The sequence below is a fragment of the Corvus moneduloides genome, chromosome 5, assembly GCF_009650955.1.
Source record: "Corvus moneduloides isolate bCorMon1 chromosome 5, bCorMon1.pri, whole genome shotgun sequence".
Lineage (NCBI taxonomy): Eukaryota > Metazoa > Chordata > Aves > Passeriformes > Corvidae > Corvus > Corvus moneduloides.
Window position 1 is genome coordinate 43,941,165 of NC_045480.1, and position 20,958 is coordinate 43,962,122.

A 20,958-nucleotide genomic window follows, 5' to 3' on the forward strand; every position below is an offset into this window, starting at 1 on the left:
TTGGCAGAGTGTCTCCCAGATGGCCAACACTCTTGCTTCCTTCTTTTTCAAGATGAAAGGGTCCATTTTAAAGCCAGTTAAAAGAATATTAGAGAATTGATCTGAACACAACAAAGTGAATAGGCCAAGAGTTAACATTTTCATCCTCTACTGCCCTCTATTGAGAATGGATCCATCTGCAGAAAAAAAATCTAAAAATGACAAAATTCAGCATAGAGTTTTATCCCCACAAAAAAATCACAACATTTTAAAGCCCATATGTTCAGTTCCAAACAAAGCTTATAATTTTGCTTTGTTGACATATTTGTTAATGCATTATTTGCAGGTTCCATACATGAAGGCAAAATTGTAATGAATTAACCATTCAATCCCCACAGAGTAACCATTCAATCCCCAGGATATGCTTATGGAGAACCTGTTATATTAATAACCCAAATAATAATAAACCTATTATGGTACCCCAAAAACATCCATCTTGGACATGATCTTGCCAGGTGGAAGCTGCTCTGAGGGTTCCATATACAATATGTTCCACATATATTATGGCAAAGACCCTTTGCTTTCACCCTGACCTAATCAGCTCAAATGTCAGTGGATGAAAGAGCAATTAGTTATACTAGTCATCCTTGGAAACTAGAATGACACATTTACCTAACAAAAAAAAATAACTCAGAAGAAAATCTGCCTCTTCACTTTAAAAACACTCTATGGCAAGGTGATTTCTTGGCAATATCATTCCTTCTTTGGAAGTATTTGTGGAAAAATGTTGAAGAACAGAATGAGTTATAGTGATGCTAGTAAAAAGATGATTGAAAAGATTATCATGTTCTGTATTTTTCTACCATTTTATCATCGGAAGAGCTCCAAAGGCTTATAAGTAATTGCTTGCAAATTAATTATTTGCAAAATAATTACCTGGAGGTAATTATCTCAAAAATCACAATCGACAAGCAAAGATTAAATTTGATTTTGTTTTACATAAAGGGAAATTTGAGGGAAAAAAATCAAGTCTAAAGTGTTTAGGTCTAAAGCCTAAAACTAGAATCCTCCATCTCCTCTTGTCCTTTCAAACAAAAAATTTTAATATTCACAGGTGTGTAGCACTTTCAGCTATATAAAGGATGGCAGTGGATTCATATTGGTAAACCACACGACCTAACATTTTCTGAGGTGAACATGTCCCACTGTGACATCTTCTTCATTGTGGAATTTGAGAGTGAAAACTTAATGTGTTGTGGATAAAGCTGTGATGATTTGAAGATGAATTTGCAAGAAAATGCCACCTATTTTGGATGCTGATTCCGGATACGAGTGGGAGAAGGTTCACTACTCTGGCCTTTCCTCATTTCCCCACTATTTTGATAGGTGCCCACCGATGTTTCTAGGTTCTCTTCTGCCAATGACAACTAAACTCTGACAGGCTTCACCCAGCCCAATTTATTTTTTCCTCCCTTGCATACAAAATGGTGTAATTTTTACAGAAGTTGTATTTTCTTCACTATCTTCTGCATCCCAGATCCATAAAATAACAGGCTTACATTCCAGAAATATTTTTCTTTCAGTATAAATCTGAGCTCCCTGAATGGGGAGCTGGGATCTTAAAAAACAAAGCCCTCTGCTCCTAGAGCTCTTATGGCATTTCATAAAAGAAATAATCCATCTTTTGCCAAGCAAGGATTCTCTCCCACAGGCCATCTATGTGGTTTCCATCTGCACGTTAATTGGAAACTGCTTGGGGTAAAAAAGTATTTATATGTTTCAAATTGAAGCTGTTCCCATGCTCTGGCAAGGTGCAGGGAGCTCTCTTCCCACAGTCCAGCCCTCCAAGGAGAAACCACAAGCTGACTGCAGACCTTGAGCGCTGAAACTCTGGGGCATTTGGGTGGTATCAGCCAGGCCGAGGTGGAGCCATGTGCCACTGCTCGCTAGAAGGAGCAGTGTGCCTGTTTTCTCTTGGGCAAAGGGCTCTCTGCTGGGTACACTCCTGCCTGCAAGTCTTCAGCAGAGTCTCCTTCTCTCTGCCAACTGTGGTTGAAGGAACACGTATTTGGTATTGTTTCTGCCAGGTAAACATCTTTAATGGCCCCAAAATTGATGCTGATGACTTCCTTCAGGCATGTAAGTCGCGTAACACCTGGGAGAAACCTAGAAACACAGATGAGCCCCCTCAGCACAAAAACTAAGCTGAAAAGCATCAGAGGCTGAGCAGAGAGAGCACTTCTGTCTTACTCAGACCCTCTCTGGAAACAGGGGACTTGCCCATACAGAAAATTACAAGGACCCTGAAGACCAAAAATGATAACTGGTAGATAGGCTTTGCATTGCTCTTACCAGGAATAGTCCAGCAGTGGCTTACACTCGATCAATTTATCAAAACAGCTTTCTCCATGTGCGAGGGCTAAGAGCTTGGGCAACATTCATCCTCAAGGAGCACTCACAGAGCAGATCTAAGGAAGATTTCACTCAAAAACTGCTCTGGCATCTCCTCACTTAGGAAATTATAGGCACAAGCAACCAGAGAAGGGGCCTGGATAGACTGTACCCTGACTGGAAAACTGTTTTGCAGACTTGCTCTCTGTGCTGATTTTCCTTGCAAACTCATCTTGGGATCTCTTAAGAAAAAAACCTCAGTATATATAAAACATCAGAGCAAGTTTATCCATGACATGAGAAACATTCCATGGCTATTATTTTAGGAATGGATCCAGATGGTGATCTACTGCAGCTTAGTAACCAGAAATATTTTTATGCTGCTCTGAGATAAAATTTTTCTCAGGTCTGAAATCAGAGGAATTGACTGACAGTCTCCCTACAGCAAATAAATAATGTGAAGACCCAAATGGAGTATTTATTTTTGTGATTAAACTAGTTAGCGGGCTAATTTTAATATAATGTAAATGCAGGATTTATGGAAAGGATAGTACATAGCTAAATGCTATCTAGCAGTTTTCAATTCCTACTGGGACTTCACTGCAATGTACTTAAAGCCCCATCCTATGCTTTAGCAGGGCTGGAAGCCTGTTAGTGCTTTGAAAGGATGAAAGCAAATGAAATTGAATAGCAAACAAAAAAAAGTTCAGACTTGATCAGTGATGATGAGAGAATTCCAACTGGGTCCGCTTGGGAGCAATGATCAAGAATTAAAGTCTTGATTTTTTTTAAGCTAACAAATGAAGCTTCTTTATTCTACTTAAATAGGATAAGAAAAGCCCTATTAAAGGGAGCTAACAGTTGTACTAATCTGCAAGCCACATCTCTATTGGCCCCAGTAGGAAAAAAAGAAGGAAAGACTTCTAAAAATGTTTAACAAAACCCAGAGAAAATGAGAAGAGCAAGAGATAACTCAAAGATGTGCAACTTTGTCTCTGTGGAAGAAGAAAAGTCTGTTTTCATACCTGAGTGAAGGGGCAGGAGCATGGGGTGCAGCTCTCATCCTTTGCACTCCATCCTCCAGAGTTTACAGTCTGCAGGCTGACTGCAGAGGGGCTCTTGCCAGGTGTATGAAGGTGGCCTGGGGCTTGGGGTTTTGCCCTTTCTTTTTTTTTTTTTTTTGTTTTGACTGAGGACTTGATCCCCCCAGGCACCTGCCTTACCAGGATTACTTGCATTTCTGGCATGAATGATCTCAGCAGGTGGCTCTGTGAGGGCAGTGTGCCCATTCCTGGGCAAGCTGAAATATTGGCCCGCTCTGCTGTCACATTGGCAGCCTTTAATGTATGCTCATCTCCATATAAGTATTGCTTAGGCTCCAGATTTGGCCAGTTGTGAGATTACTGTACCATCTGTAATCCATACGCTCTCTTGAACCTCTGGCTGGCTCGCTGGCTAAGGGGATCTTTCAGCACTCCTGCTGTATCTCCTCCATGTCCACGTGCTCTTGGTGGCACCATTCAGCGTCACTGACTTGACTCTAGCTGACAGGGACAGCAATAGCTGTGAAGATGTGTCAATATCCCTGGCTGCCAACATGTGGAGGGAACCTGAATGCATGCCCAGGACTCCTCGGGAATTAAGATGTGGCTTCTAAATCTTGTGTCTGTCTCTGCACAACCCTGGTGACCTGTGCTGGCTGGATTAGTGACAGAGTAATGCTGTAAGGACACTTTCACAGGGCTGCTGGACTAATCCCTCAGCAGGGGAGGAGAGAGAGGAATAGCACGAGTGAGATAAGAGAGAAGATCCCTTGGCATGTGTGTACCAATAAGTTAGGGAGGAACCATTGCTATGAGAATTGAGGACAACATGCCCTCATTAGTCTAAGACACATAAAAGACATGTGGCATGGGGTGTACAGGGAAAAAGGATAAAACTTGGCCCCATTGTAGAAATACGTAAAACAACAGCTGAACCAGAGTCTTAGTTCACTCTTTTTTTCATATGGACCAAGCCCACCTGTGAATTGATAACCAAAATATAATTTCGCCCTCATCTCAAGTCAATGTTTAAATGCAAGTGATGAGGAAGAACTCTCAGTAGGACCCTGAGCTCATTAAGCCTCAAGAAGAGAAGGCTCAAGGGGAATCTTACCAATCTGTAGAAATACTGAGTGAGGGAGAATAAAGAACAAAATATGCGAAATACAAGAGGTATTGAAATACGGTAAATCCAATTTATACTTTAAATAAAACGTATTTACTATGGAAGTGGTCAATCATAGGAACAGGTTGCTCATAGAGATTGTGGAGTCACCATCTCTGGAGGTATTCCAAACCCAATTCAATGCAGTTTTGTGCAAACTGCTCCAGCTACCCTGCTTTGAGCAGAGAGGTTGGACTAGACAGGCTCCAGAGAACCCTTCCAGCCATTTTTTTCCCTTTACACCCCCTCTCATCATGGATTCAAACTGCACCCTCTTGAGGAGATCAGTACAGTTCTTAAACTCCTGCTCAGCAGACACATGTGATGGAGACGTATGTTTTTGCATAAAGTTCACAAATCCTCCATGTCTTAACATTTTTAGGTAAGCATTTGCCCCTAAAAATGAAAGCTATAAAGTGCTTCCTGACTTGCTGTTAATGATTGCAACAAACAGAGCAGTGATGAATTCAAGGCCAAAATGGGGGTCTTTCAATGACCCTCAGAATTTCCAACTGCTGCACACAAACCCTGTTACTACAGAATTGTGACACAGAATAATGAAGTAATTTATCCAGGCTAAAATGGGTCAGAGTTTTGACAGTGATTTCAGTGAAAGCGTAGTGAAGTCCTTTGGGTTTGGCTATATTTTTCAAAGAACCTAACCTGATTCCTAGTACAAGGAAGCATGCCCAAGTTACATGGCTCTATATTTTAAACAGAACTTCCTTTTAATAACCTGGGTTTGATGCATTTTACAATGTATTTATTATCTCACACTGTGATATTTTGTAACTTAGATTTTCAGCTAACGAGTAGCTCATCTAATGAAAATAATGATTTTTTCATGCTGTACTACATGGAAACTTAAAGTATTTCAATTAAACAAACCACCTCATTAGTGTGCCTTGATAACATAGTTGAGTTTTCTTTGATATGGTCAGAAATATCTAGCATGCTTTTGGGATGCAATCAAACTCTCCAATAAACTTGTTGCTAAAGACAGCTGACTAGCACCATGTATTTCTTGAGCAGTCAAATGACCTAGTTTAGAAGTGTTTGAAGCCATTTTATACTTTGGAAGGAGAACAAATTAACCTTGTTTAACAAGTAGTTTTCAATTTGTGTCCCAGCACTCTTCTGCACTCTACCATCTCCAGAGCAGCAGCATGGCCTTATTTCATCCTTCCTGTTACATATCCTATATATTTAATGCTACAGCTTTGGGAAGCACCTCTCATCTGCTGCATGGACCCTTGGAGGGGGTAGTGTCATTGCACTCAACAAGTATTTGAAGCCACAAGGCTTATTATCTGAGGTCTGCTTCAGTTTTTTGTACTCACTGAAGAACTAAAAGAGAGCCAGGGTCATTGCTGCCTTTCACTTTGATTTATTTGGCCTGTTCCTTTGAAAGTCTTGTTCAAATGAATATTGCAAAGATAGCAGAGCACTCTGCAGCAAAACTCCAGCTTTTGGTTGAGACAAGGCCAAAATGAGCTATATCTTTACTGCAGAGTATTTCTGTGGCTGCATTGGGATGTGGGGTCAGACCTGTGGCTATTATAAATCAACGTATCTCTGTTCAGGGAGCTGGTTTTTATCAGATGAAGATCTGGATTCACATTTCCATAGTTTCTCTGAGAATGAGCATTTCTGGGTAATGTTCCTTCTATAATGCTAGGGTATATTAATGTTACAGTGAGTTGCTGTCTTTTAGGCTCTTCCCTTGAAAAATTTGGTTCAGATTTAGGTCTCCTTATAGCAAAATGATTTGCAGAAAATATCTCTGATTGTTGAAAGTAATTAACTACCCTCTCATCAGCTGCAGTAGACCACACATTTAACGCTTCACCATCTCTATGTATTCACTATAAAGGAGAAGCAGATGAAAAGACATTTAGTCCATGTGCCAGCTCGCCTGTACTAACCCTTCTTGTCACTCTACTCCTTTGTCAATTCTTTCAAACACGACTTTAGCGTGGCTTCTTATCACTGTGAAAACCACATCAAGCAACAAACAAGCAAGCTTTTCACACGCAAAACTTAACTGGTGGGCTGTTACATTTGGGAAGCTACATGGTATCTCCCCACCGGCATTCTTTCTCCCTCAGCAGCAAAACTAAAGTGGACCTTGTTAGTTTTCTATTCAAGTTAATTCTGATGCCTTCTGTTCTCAGCAGATAAGATCTTCATCCTGCTGCAAAGAAATATCTACACCCAAGACGCAAGGTCTCATCTACCTTTGCCTGCCTGTTACAAACCCTAAATTCTAAGCTTAATGTAAGTTGGCAGTGTCCCTTTAATCAAAATTTAAAGCTTGTCTTCAATCTCCTCAAAGCACTTAAAATCTAGCAGCTTTAGAAGGAAAAGAATCATTAGTGCTGCCGTTCTCTGCTTCCTAGCAAGCGGGAAGTTTGACCGTGGGGTGTTACACGGTGTTGTGTTGCTCTCCACAGAGCCCTATTTGGGATCAGTCTGTCAGACTTTTGCTCTTTTTGCTGCTCACAGGGAGGAGGGCGCAGAGCAATCAGAAAATCTGTTCAGCAATAAGATGAAGCCAACACTTTCCTTCAGAAGTTTGGAGCAAGCCCTTCTTTGCACCTGCCATCTCTGTAAAGACAGGTACTAAAATTCGCATCTGACTATGTCAGAAATACTGCATTCAGCTGTCCCAGCTTCTATCACAGGCATATCTGCTGAGAGAGGAATCAGCCATTTAGTCTGGGATGTTCATAGGAGATTGGTTCCCGTTCAGTCATTCTGATTCCTGGACCTGTGAGAAGCCAGGCTTGCAGTTTGGCAGCCGAGTGCTTGGAAAGCTGGCTGTGAGCCCCTCTGAAAGGTTGGCCTTGAATCTGCAAATATGCAACTCGGAAACCCCCGTAAGGAGCAGCCAGTCTGATGCCAAGCATAAGCCAAGCTCATCACAGCTTCATGAAAAAATAACACCTTCTGGGTTTTTTGCCATGCACAGCAAAGTACAGTATTGCAAAAATATTTTGTAGGCAGCTTTCTGTACAGTAACCTGCTGCTCTGAAGGCATGGCTACCTAACATTGATACAGGCATTTCTTTCAGCAGTGTCACATCTTGTGCTTCTATCAGCGTGATGCTTTCAGATTTAATATGCTCTGTTGTTTGCTTCTCAAACCATTTAACTTTTCTTCCAATTTCCCTTCAAACAAGATGAATTTGCATTATTTCTTTGTTACAAAACTTCACAAATATGGATGTATATGGGTACCTCTAGGCCTTAATTGTTTCCTGTTGAACACCGATAAAAATGTATCTGGACAGATAGATATTTTAATGTGTCTCTAATTATTAATGTACAGTTTAGGTTGCACCTAGCAAGGAACATCCAAAGCCTCGTGTGCACACATTTGCTCACTCACTTTCTCTCTGCTTCTCTCCCTTTCGCATGTAAAGTGTGTAGTAATGTGCTGGGCTTTTACCTTTGGAGAATTTGTTTCAATCTGACTTACATTGTAAGCAAAATTGAGTTGCAGAAGATCATTCTAATTACTGGAAGTATTTGCCTAATCTTTAGTATGTTATAGCCTGGTCATTACCATTTACAGAATGTTACAATTTTAGATTTTAAAATGTGCTGACAGCTGGGCAGTACCTTGATAGCTCCTGCAGTGAAATCTGGTGTGTGGGGAGTGTATGCTGCATGCAATAAATACAGTGTGACAGTATAAAGGGCAGGACACTTGGTCCAGTGAATGTGCAGTAGATCATCGTTTGAAGGTGAATAATTTTACATGTAGCTAGCTACACAGAACACACATCCAAAGGGATTCTTACCTTCATGTCTTCTTGAAGAATGAAGGCACTTATGAAGAAGTAGGGTAACGAGACATATGGAGAAGACAGGAGGCAGCTCATTCATAGACTTAGCACTAAGATATGGATACACTTAACTGAAGAGGGAAGGAGTGATGCTTTTTTCTCTCTTTATATGATGAAAATAAAAAGTGATCAGGATAGATTTTTGTTATCCTCTGGGCATTAAAAGCTTAAATGCAAAATGCATGATTTATTATATCTAGCCAAATCTTAGGGGTAAATAGGCAGTATGGGGAATTAGTTGTTGTTAATTGGACTTCTGAGCTGAATTCCCAGGGTGCTGCACTGCAAGCACATCCCTTTTGTTTTAATATTGAAACAGGGAGAAGCCAGTTCTATGATGGATTCATTCCGCTATAGAACAGCAGAGCACGCTAAATCATCTTCATCAAAGTAAGTTGCACATGTTGAATGTAAATATTTTAGGGTTAATTTCCACATGTACTATAGAAGGTATTTGTTTCTCCATTGAGCATTTTGAAACTGTAGAGTAAATCTTCAAGTAGCATAAATTGCCTAATTGTTCTCTAATATCTGAAGATATGATTGCTGTTCCTTAAGCTATTGTATTTAGATCACATTTTCTGTGTAGCTTGGGGCAGTCAGTTCTGCTGCTGGTGAATTGAACTCTTCAGAATTCCATGGCAGTGAGTGTGCTTTCAGTGATACTAACAAAATGTGCAATCTCGAAAACTGTATTTCATGTTGTTTTATCAACACTATAAACAGTGTTCCTTCTTTAGAAAGTTTTAACAATAATCACAAAAAAACTCCAAAACCCAAAGATCCCTCACAGATTCAGGAGACCCAGAAAAAACAGCCTTTGCATCAGGCTTTTGTTCTAGGAGCCAGTCCAGTCTCATATGCTGAAAAAATTGATAAAGTACAAATCCCCAGAGCCAAGCAGAGGCCACAGGTCACACACCTCCTTTAGCAGCCTGTTGTAGTTGATCCTCCTTGCACAGCTAATTGCCATTGGTATAATCCAAAAGGTAACTGAGAAAAACAGTCTTCTCTCACATGTTTGACTTGGTAAAACATCACAAAGAAATGTCCCTAGTGCTCCTGAAGTGCTCAGAAAAAAACTAGGGAGATGTTTATATGAATTATAAACCCCTTAGAGAAGTTAAGAAGCAAAACCTTCCTGTACTGTTAATGTATCTTTAAATCACTAAGACAAATATATTTTTTTAAAAGGTAACTAACGCATGATTGACCTTTCTTCATTCTTTATCTCTCCCCTCATCCCTGTGTGGTCAACACTTGCTGTGGTAGGTAGCCCTTCCTACTTTAAAGGGCAAAGCAACAGCAAAATATCCAAAATTCCAGATCCCTTTGACACTTAACCTGTCACTCAGTAGTTTGGTCTCAGTCAGTTCAAAGGAGTTTTATTGTTTATTGAACTTGAAATAGAATCCAGCCTATACCTTTCTCACCTGTTCACGGGATCCATGTCAACTTATGGCAGATGGTTTTGAATAATTTCTTGAGGAAAGGGGCAGCTACTCCTAATATTTGGTGTTCACTACTCTCCCAAAACTTGTGCAGATAAAGAACTGTAATTTAATTATCTTTGCAGAGTCCCTGAGATTTTATTAAATAGTAACATCAATTATGCTTATTTTAACACTGGGAAAGTTGGACTTAAACTAGACTAGTGTTTGGGGAACTAGATTGTTAAGGTGTTTGGGAGGTAACACTGAGTTGCCTGCAGACTTTACATTAAAGATACCCAAAATCAAGGTCACCACCACCAGTGCCCACACAGCTGATTACACTGCCCTTAATTAAGTGATTGACCCAAGTCTGCCACAGGAAACTGTGTCAGTGAGGGTGCTTTGCCCCTTTGATCCTGGGCACAGGGCACATCCTCCCTGTAAGTCAGGGAAAATTTGGCCATGCCCTTTGCCTTGGGTGGCTGCTGTTGGAGGAGGGAGCAGTGTGAGGTGACGATCCCAAGCAGCTCTGGAGACATTTCCAGTGTGAATCTTCCTGGAGATGTGAGATGCCTACAGCATTGCACATATTGCTGGGGAAGGATTGCCTCCATGCCCTTGATGCCTGGATGGTCAGAAGGCTTAGACATGAGAAGCAGACAGAGTTTAGCTTCATTTGGCACCAAGGATGAAATGCAGTTCTCACAGCCTGGAAGAGGTGTGCAGAGCCCCTTTATTTGTCCATTGCTCTGAGTGGAATATGCACAGCCTGACTTACCATGGCTGCTCCAGGAGAACCGATGCAGGGGATGTCGTAGGCCAGGGACCCTGACTTCAGCTCCGGGGCTGATGAAAAGCAAACGTGAGCTGTCACCATGCAGAATTCACAGCTGCATGGGCTGCCCATGGGCTCAGTATCCTGCTCTGTCTTAAACACTTTCCACAGGGGAGGGGGAATGCACACAAAGCCTGTTTAATTAGGCGTTGTGTAGGAAGGATGAACTCTATCCCAAGTGAGATGGAGGATTGCATGTCTCCTCCAGATGGTGAAAGCATTTTTTTTTTTTTTTAAGGCAGGATAAAATAAGCAGGTGTGAGTATGGGGCCTACCTGTATTGGTTTTAATCAGCAACTTTAAGCAAACTCAGTGTTCTCATCAGAAAAGGGGAAAAATAAACAGCTGAGCACTGTGATTCATTTACACTTCAAATATACTTTGAGTTGGTTATTCCTCAATTAATCAAATAGCTGGTGTATCCCTAAAGTAGTATAAAGTGACACGCTGTGTGAAATCAATTTTCCCTTCCAAAATCATTAAATTCAGTAGCCTGTGACTACATCCCTGCTAATTCTAGTACCGGTCCTTTCATCCTCCATTAACTTTGGCACGCCTAACAGGCTGTCAAAAATAATTTCCCAGAACGTAAATAATTCAGAAATTAAAAATTAATAAATAATAACAGAGAGCTACTGGGAGATAGACTGGGTCAATTAGTCAGCTCTGCATTCTGTTTCTTCGCAGCAGGGGGGCAGCCACATTCGTTACTAGAATCTTTCCTCCGATTCCTAGGTCTGATTTACGGCTCTTCATTACTGGATCCAGTCAGACACAATTACCTCCATCACTATCTCAGTTCCTAACTTCAAAGAAACACACATTTTCTTGTCTGCTTTTTTTCTCCTTGCAGCAGCCTCAGCTTGACGTCCCTGGAATTTCTTCCACGCGGACTAATTAATAAGACTTTGACTTATCATATTCACTTCTCTTCTTTGATGTCCTACCTTAGTCAATCATCCTATTTAATTAGAATTTCAATGATAACTTTACTTATCTGGTGGCTAGATGTAAATTAAAATAACGGGATTTTAATTCTCTTTCTTACAGGGTTATGACATTTTTGACAGAAAAAGTTTCAACCCAAATACGATATTATGTACTTCCTATGCTAGGAGTGCATTCCACTAAATTGTTTTTCCCTTTGCTACAAAATAATTTTGCTTGTTTAACAAGCTCTACTGAAATGGAAATGAACTACAGCTTCTCATAACATAATTTGCACAGGTCTGTGTTGTGGAAGGTTATGTTGATAGAAATTAGTATAATCAGATTGTGACGCATGCCACATAGTTAACAAGGAAAGGGAATGAGATTTTTAAGAAAAAAATCAGTTCTGGAGAGACAGTGGACCCTAGGACCTCTTCTTTCTCTCCTTTCCAACAGTCACTAGTACTTCTCCAAGGTTTCTTGTTTCCTTTCCACATTTATGGACCTAAGTCTGCTGGTTGTATCCAAGCAGCACCTGAGGCTGGATTCTGACATTTCTAAAACACATATTCATATGCTGTTCACAGAAATGGTATCATGCCTGTGACTTAACAGGAGCAGCATACTGCTCAGCCATCACATCTTTTCCTCTCTGCAGTACCCAGTATGTGCTTGCCCACAGGCTTGCTTTCCTTCCCACGCCTCTTAGAATTTGCCAGTCTAGACTGGTACAACAGCAAGTGAGTATGAGTGAAAACATCTCTCATTTTTTAATTGAAGCTTATGGTGGGGAAAAGCCCTAGAAGGATTCATGAAGAGAAGTTAATGTGGTAGTAGAATCCTCCTGGGGCCTGGTAGATTCTGAAAGTGGTACAGAAGTGTGAGGAAAATATAAGAGGATCCAGCCAGGCTTATCAAGCATTATGCCTTTGGGAACTCTTGCTCTTACCCTGCTGGAACTTTCTGTGTGACCAAGCAAATGGTCATGTACATAGGTAGGGGCTTGCAGTAAAAAGAGAGAGAAAGAGAGGACTATGTGGAAAAGAAAGAAAGGATGGTCATCATACTAAGAATTGGTCTTAAACTGTGCACAAAGAGTTCTTCTGGTGCAATAAACAGAATATGGTGACAACCTGCTGGCTGGTGCAAAATACGCTCCATTACTAAACTGCCATCAGAGACTATTATCTTTCTAATTGGATCTGGTGGAAAAGAGGTTTACAGTTTTGTACCGCCAATAAGCAAGTACACCCTGAAGCCAGCCTCCAGTTTTCTCTAGGAAAAAGGTCCACAACCTCAGATACTATGCTTCCACCGACATCCTAGAAGGGAAAAATTTAAAGCATGCCACTGTTACTTTACGCACAGCACTGTTGGGCTGTGCGTTTGATAACCCATCCCCTTTGTTGAATTCAAGGAAAGAAGAAAATGCAGAAAGAGTTAATGAGGCATGTTGGATGTGGAAAATGACTGCTCCCAAAAGAGATGTTTTTTGGTCCTGTGAAGAGGTAGGAGTAGCAGAGAACATGAATCACTTGACTAATCTGTACAAAATGGGCTTAGTGAGCTGCTGCTTCAAATCTTATCCCCACATTAGATAGCATTAAACCAGTTGTCATTAAGCTAACATTTCTAGATACTCTGGTGAGCCGTTTGCCTGATAGCCCTGTTCCTCTTAAAAAATGAACTGGAAATGCTTAAAAACTAGGCCAGTGCACTGGCAGAAGCGAATGGCTGGAATTTAATTGACAGGTTCTAAAACCTACACCAGTTGAGTTTAGAGCCTAAATAGGGTAAGTTCAAAAATGTATCAATACTATTGTTCAGTAATAAAATAGTTACCTGTTGCACTGACAACATCTAAACTATTCTATCATAATTTAATAGTGTTGTTTTTTAACAATTGGATTCTGTTACACTTTTATATTTAGGCATGATTATTTAATCTAATTTAATTGGCTTTCTTATTCCCCTCAGGGTTCTGGGCCTAGAAAGTTCATGTTAAATACTCTAATTGCTCTGAAACTTACTTGTCTTCTAAAATATGCTCCTATTTTAAATATACCCTAAAATCTAGTTCATACATATTTTCTCTTCTTTCATGAATTAAAAAAAATCTGCTGTCCATAATTTGCACTTAAAAAGAGTCAATAATTAACCAAAATAATAATTATAGATTGAAAACAGGGAGGTTGCAGTACAACCAACTGTGAGTTACACACCCATAAATAAGGCCAGGAGCACACATCAAAGCTTTCTGAGCACCCGCTACTCTCTAAAAGCAGAGCTGAAGCTGCTAACGATGGCAGCAGCAGCACCCTATGTGTTTAATGCGTGGGTCCCTGAGTAACATTGTGGAGCAGTGCTCAGGTCAGTGGAACAAAAGAGCATTTTGGGGCTCACAGGTGGTGGGCCTAACCCTGTCCTCCTTGCAGATGGTGGCTTCCCATTGATGCTATATAAAGATTTTGACCATGTGGGTCAGCAGCGATTATGGCAGCAGCCACAAGGCATTCACACGCGCTGTGAGAAGGAGGGGATGGACTTGGTGTGGCAATGGGAACACCACCACTGCCACCAGAGGCTGGGGAGCAGAAGTGAGGGAAACGTGTGCTTTAAAATGTCTTGGTCTTTCATGTGTCAGTGCCAGGTGGTGGGGTGGGATCCAGACCCATTAGGGAGGTCACAAATGGATATCAGAGGCCAAATGCTGATTTCAGAGCACAGAGGCAGCTCTGCTTGTCAACATGCTCCTCAGCTTGGCAGGGACCTGGGTATGTGGGATAGGAGCTGAAACAAACATCTGGGAGAAGTGTAGCCCAGGGACTATTTCTCCTTTCCTTCCTATCAACACAGTGCTTAATGAAAACATGAGGGGCTGCCAGGGATACCTTTTGTGCATTTGGATTTTAATAATTATTAAAATGGCACCACTGGAATGCTGTTTGTGGCTACTGACAAGCCATCCTATACTCCCTTAGCTCTTGCTATTTCCTTTATTTTCTTTTCTCAGGGCTCTACCACAGGCTATTAAATAAATTTCACAGAATATTCTGAGCTGAAAGGGACCCACAAAGATCATTGAGTCCAACTCTTAAGAGAATGGCCCGTACAGGGACTGAACTCACAGCCATGGTGTTATTAGCACCATGCTCTCACCGACTGAGATAATTTCATAAGTCAGAAAACGTGAACCCAGCTCAGGAAACCTGAATGATGCTGACAGATGAACACAGGCAGATGTACTAAAGGAGAGTCCCACTTACTGTGTCCTGTTTCCCCTATGCTTTTCCTGGGTACCTGTGCCTTGGAAATGGGAGTTTGAGTCAGGTGGACCTGACCAGCAGAGAAAAGTTTACAACTTCATGCTCCTGCATGAGCACCTGCCCTGGAGCACATGACACAGTGAGTACATGTCATGGGAAACGGGCACCAGGATTTTCCATCCAAGACCACCAGCGCAGCTGCTGGCACAGCAAGGAGGTGTCAGGCAAACGTGGGTATTGTGTTGCTCTCCACAGGGCCCAGTTTTGGGATCACTCCGTCTGCCTGGTCCAGTGCCCGGGAAGACCAGTGCTGCGCAGGAGCAAGGGCATCTCGAGGGGAATGGGGCACGGCAAGGACAGCCCTGCAGTGCTCCAGGCAAGGCTTTCAAGGAGTTCTGGGGGAACAGCCTTTTCCCCGTAGAAGTTTAGTGTAAGACATGCAGTTTCCAGGTGTGTCACGTGCCAGTTTGCCGTGGAAAACCACGTATGGGTGACTTGTAATTCAGAGCTTCGAACAGAAGGATGGGGAATGGCTTCTGGGCTCACAGATATGTAATTACCATAATGATGCACAAACCCTTCTTTCTGAGGACAGAAGCCGATAGTTCAGAAAAAACAGTTTTTCGGTAAAACACACAATAAATAAAATCGGGCCCCCACCGCGCCCATCGCTGGTGCTCCCGGTCCCGCCGCCGAGCGGCGCCGCGCCCCGCCCCGCCCCGGCCGGCCCGTACAACATGGCGCCACCCGTGCACCTCTGTTCCGTACCCCATGGCGGCGCCCGCTCGGCAGCGCAGCCAGGATCCGGAGCACAGCGCGCAGGCGCCGCTATTTGTTCCGGGCTCCTGCGCGCCCCTATTTCAATGGTGACCCGCGCATTTCCGCTTCCTCTTCCGGGTCCGGCAGCGCCAGGTATGGCGGCTTGCTGCCGGGGGCTGTGGGCGCCCATCCGCCTCCATCCGCGGCCCGGCGGGCGGCAAGGGCGGCCCGAGGCCCGTGGGCTGTGGGGAGGGACCGGCGGCGCTGCTGCTGCCCGCGCTTGGGCTGGAGCGGGGGGCAGAGCTGCCCGGCAGAGAGGCCGGGCCTCCCTAGGCCTCCGCGGTGGGGCTCCCGAGCAGGGCCCGCGTCTCCCGGGGCTGCAGATGACGCTTATGTTTCTGTAAAATACGTAGCTGCTAAAGCTTTAAGCAGTTTCCTAGGAGCGCATGACATAATCCAGGCAAGACCAGGATGGTTAAACAGTGTTCAAGTTAGTTCGGGTGAATCTTCTTTGCAGATCGCATCGTGCCCGCTGTCACGCGTTTTGTTGTTCTGTAATATAGTGGTGTTGGCTGTCACTGGTCAGGAAGGGCTTTAATTTTACTAATATCGAATCGACAGCTGCTGATTCACATCTGGTACAGTGGTTCAGTACAGGTGGTCCTGTGACAACCTGAACTTCCGTGTGGATATCGAGCTCTTAACTAGTGCCGCTTTGTTTTTGACTTACTCAGGTGTGAAAAATGGTGCAGCGCCTGACATACCGCCGTAGGTTGTCCTACAACACAGCTTCCAACAAGACCAGACTGTAAGTAAGACAGTTTGTAAGAAAATTTCTGTTGTAAAAAGGTGGTGTTTCAGTTTTGATTGATAACGTTAACTGCTTATTTTTCTGCTGTACCTAGGTCCCGAACACCCGGGAACAGGATTGTTTACCTTTACACCAAGAAAGTGGGAAAGGCACCCAAGTCAGCATGTGGTATTTGCCCAGGAAGACTTCGTGGTGTAAGTATGATCATAAACACCTAAGGGTGTTTGTGTGGATCCGTGTTTTTTTCAGTACAAAGAGCCTTTCCAAATAATACAGTGTGCCTGTTTATTGACCAGTTCTTGTTGAAAGAACTTTTTCCTTTAAGATACTCTTAATCAAATGTTGTAAAGTTTACTGGTAAAATAAGCTTTGGAAACTCAAAACATTTTTTAATGCTCCTGATTTTGCATTATTGTTAAATATGAACCCTCTTGTTTTAGAAAATCTAACTAAAATTTTTAAAGCTAGACAAGGTGATTCTGTAGCAGATCTAAAAATGTAAATTGGGCCTATTAGACCTGCAGAAAAAAGGGTAAGCCAAGTTTAGAAAAGTTTCAGTTTTAGAAAAAGGAATTAATGTTTTTAACTGTTTTTCTTTGGAATGTTTTCTTGAAGTAACACCATTGCTTCTAACAGTTATGGGAATGCTTGCAAAATGTTGATCTTTAGCCAGTTCCTATCTTAGAAAAAACAGTCTTTTTTCTAACCAATTTTTTGATGAACCACTGGGGTAGAATGAAAAGATCAGCTGAGGAATGCTGAAGATGGTACATACAATGAGCTGCAGCCTCAGTCACTTCTTAGCATCTTGAATAGTAAATTTCTGGTGTTGCTGCTTTTTTTTTTCCTTTAAATGGCAGATACACAAAACTGCTGTCTTATGACACACTTCTTTTTCTTTTTTTTGTTGTTTGTAGGTCCGTGCTGTGCGCCCCAAAGTTCTGATGAGGCTGTCAAAAACAAAGAAGCACGTTAGCAGAGCCTATGGTGGTTCCATGTGTGCCAAGTGTGTCCGTGACAGGTAATGTACAGAAAGCCAGCTTTATTCCTGAGGTTGCTTCCTACGAGGTTCTTAACATCTCTTCCTTCACATAACATGGTCCCAAACTTTGAAGGTTCTGCTCTGACACTGGTGTAGGGAAATGGAGAGTGTGAGCGTGGGGCATGTCAAGCAGTGATGGGTGCTAGTCTGTCCCTTGGATTTGAGGGAGTTTCTGCATGTGGAGCTCCTTTGTGGACACTTAATGTTCTTTGGGATTTCTTACTGCACTGTTGCATGGATGCTGAACAGTCTGCTTGTGCTGGATTTTTATCTTTTGTATTGAGCCCCCATAGTAAAGATTTTCCTGTTCTATTGTCCTGTTCTGCCTCCTGCAAGTTTAATTGAATTTTTCACTTCTTTGAAATGTTTTGGGATTCAGAGATACTACTTGTTTGTATGTCAAGCAGCTTTATGTGGTTAAGCTTTAAAATGGCCTTTGCTGGGCCTCTCTAAATTCGGTTTTATTGTGTAGCAACTGCATATTCTGTGCTTCCTTGGCAAGTTTGAGGAAAAACACGACCATGAGTGTGTCATCTCTGTGAATGGTAATCAGAGCAGGTCTCTGGGGGCAGCAGTCTACTGCAAGTTTTTTTCATCAGTACTGCCAGCATTTGTTTTCTTTTTGGCATGTCTAAGTTTTAAGATAAATTACATTAGGCACCACTGAAGATGAGCTGTTACAGCTGCAGAGACACAGCATAACTTTTCTCTGTTGAAAGCCACTTTTTTTCTGAGTGTTTTCCCAAAACCTTCATGAGCTTGATAGGTAGTTTTTAGTGCATGAGTATGTTTTATTCTTACTGTGCCTAAACCAGAAATCACAGCCACCTCCTTCCCTATAATGGTCAGGTTTTCTCCTGCACCTGCTTAGGCATCTTTGATAGCTTTTGTGTACTGTAGGAGTAGCCATACGTGCCAGATACGCGCAGAAAGCATTTTAATGTTTAAAGATAGAAGAGTGTGTATGATATAATTGCGCTCTTAACTCAAAAAACTATCAAATAGGCTGCTGATATGTGAGTGCTGCTAAATAGATCTGTCCCATCTACGTGGTGGCTCTGCATGTCTTCCAGAAATAGCTGTATTTTGGCATGACTTGTCCTGCTAGGCATTTTCCCTGTTGATAGCCAAGGAGCTTTAATCCTGACAGGGAAGGTGTTCCTGTTTTTAATAACTGGGTGCACGTAGAATTTCCTTTAGTTGCAAGGAAGAGAGCTGACCACGACTGGTCACACCAATTCTGACTTTACCAGAATGAAATTAATTCGCCAGTTAGGAGTTCTGCTTTTTGTCTTTGAAGTTTGTGAAGATGGTAAATTTTCCCACGTTCAGCCATCAAGTATTACCTTGCTTGCCTCCAAGCCACTTACCTGTAATCCACAGGCACCCTAGGCTGCCATCCCCCAATTGCTACGTTCGTACAGTGCCACTGTCCCTGTCTTCTGCTGCTGGCAAGAACAGCAGTGGGTTCCCTTTTTATGTAACTGTGGAACTAACACCACCTGTGCAATGAGTGTTGGAGATGGCAAAATCAGTTGTAATTGTCTTATTTTTTGTGGTTTTACTTTAGTAGATAGACACATATGCTAAAGTAGTTTTTCTTTTGCAGGATCAAACGAGCTTTTCTTATTGAAGAGCAGAAGATCGTTGTGAAAGTGTTGAAGGCACAAGCACAGAGCCAGAAGTCAAAGTGAACCTATTTGTAGTTTCAGCCCAATAAATGAAATCTCCACTTCTGTGTCCTGTCATTCCATGTGCAGAGCTGGGCTTTGGTGCATTAAAACCTGTAAGTCAGGATGCTCTGTTCTGCCTGCTGACAGGGAAATGAAGCAAGTGGAAGGAAGTCTGGTTAAACAGGACTCGCAGCTCAGGCTCAGTCATGTAGAGGGATTGGAATAACTTCCAGCAATGCAGGTTTTCTTTCAACAGCTGTTTATGAAGTCATTGGAGGACTCGGAAGAAAGTTAGGACTTTGACAAAGAGCAAACAAAAGTGACTGAAGACTAGAAGAGAGGTTGTCAGATGAAGAGGAGAGCTAGTATAGGCCTAAGGTAGATTTTTTTTATTGATGTATGTGGTATTGCTCAAATGAGGGTAGAGAAAGTAGTCTTTAACTTCTCAAAGCCAGTGCTGTATCCGCCGGACAGTTGCATGCTGCTACATCTTCCAGGATCTCCTGGAAGAGAGCTGCAGCTGCTGTATTGTGTTAGGCCTCCCTGGGTCAGCAGTTACAGGTACAATACCAACAGAGCTCCAGGACACAGCTAGAACAGACCTTTAAAGGCTTCCTGGTTAGGTTTTAGAGTACCAATTTGGGCCTCTAGTATTGAAATTCAACCCAAAGTTAGTTTATCATTAAGGATGTAATTGTAGTGTAAAAAGTGAAAATGGCTTTGCTTCATTCTGTTCTGTAGAGAACTGTTAATGTGTCTCTAATGCTGTCCAGGAGTGTTACAACAGTCGGGATACTTCTTGCTTTACCTGTGTGTGCAGTGGTATTCCTCAGCCCCCACTCTGAATATTGAACTGCTTTTGCTATCTCACAAGCATCTATTTTAACCTGGTTTTAACCAATAACTTATTTCAAAAAGTAGTGAGCTCCACCATGAGAGTAAGGAAGCAGGATAAATCATTTCTGAGCACACAGACTTCCTGGCAGCTGTGAGAGTGCCACTTGAAGGGGTTTCTAAGGTCACCTGTGGAGTCTGCTCAGGCTGTGGCTCAGACGTGTGCAGGTCGCTCCTGTGTGCATGCTGTGTTTTAACCCTGCCTAGGTCTGTCAGGCTGTACAGTCAGCCAAGGGACAGAGGGCAAAGGTTGAGTTGAAAAACCCTCGCTGGTGCTTTGGGTGAGGTGCCTGGCGACTCACAGCTGCCTCCTGGGTGTGACAACAGGAGGTGGCTCTGGTCCAGGATAAGTGACTTAAAGCTGTGCATGGTGAAAGAACCTGTACCTCCCCAAGGTTTTCTTCACAGTGCCCCAAGTAGTTAAAACAATTTTATCAATATTTTCAAAATGGATAAATGTTGTATCTTGATGTGAAGCATTTCTCCTCAGCTCAGGTGCAAAGGTTGTAGGTCATTAAAGGAGCTTTTGAGACTAACCTGGCATTTTTAGGTGCTGTTACTATAGTTAGTTTACAAGGTTAAAATTTTTCTTGTCTTACTGTCCTAGTACAAACTTTAGTATTTTGGCATGCTGGAAAAAAATAAAGCAGCAAGCAGGGCAGGTGTGTGTAACCTGCCCCAAAAGTGCTCCTGTTTTGCATTAAATGCTATGAGACTAGAGTTTTCCTTCAGACTTCTGGAAAGGAGTCAAGATGGAGGGAGAGTAATTTTGGAATAACGAGGATAAATTTCATAAACATCTGCTGACAGGCACTGAGAGGGAGGTACTTCCAAACAGGAAGGCTAAGACTGAAAGCTAGCTATAAATGACATGATTGCACCAGAA

At 42.3% G+C, this 20,958-nt stretch overlaps 1 protein-coding gene across 2 annotated transcripts; it reads left to right on the forward strand.

Moving 5' to 3' along the window:
* Positions 1 to 483: 483 nt before the first annotated feature.
* On the forward strand, positions 484 to 19,241 carry RPL34 (ribosomal protein L34). 2 transcript variants are annotated; one of them, XM_032108317.1, is made up of 5 exons: positions 484 to 494; positions 16,387 to 16,460; positions 16,558 to 16,657; positions 17,381 to 17,484; positions 19,115 to 19,241. In XM_032108317.1, exons 2-5 carry the CDS (start codon positions 16,396 to 16,398, stop codon positions 19,197 to 19,199), a joined length of 354 nt encoding a protein of 117 aa, XP_031964208.1. In that variant the 5' UTR covers positions 484 to 494; positions 16,387 to 16,395; the 3' UTR covers positions 19,200 to 19,241. The 2 variants fall into 2 exon arrangements, with proteins under 2 accessions (XP_031964208.1, XP_031964207.1); XM_032108316.1 differs by lacking the exon at positions 484 to 494 and adding an exon at positions 15,782 to 15,805.
* The last annotated feature ends 1,717 nt before the right edge of the window (positions 19,242 to 20,958 follow it).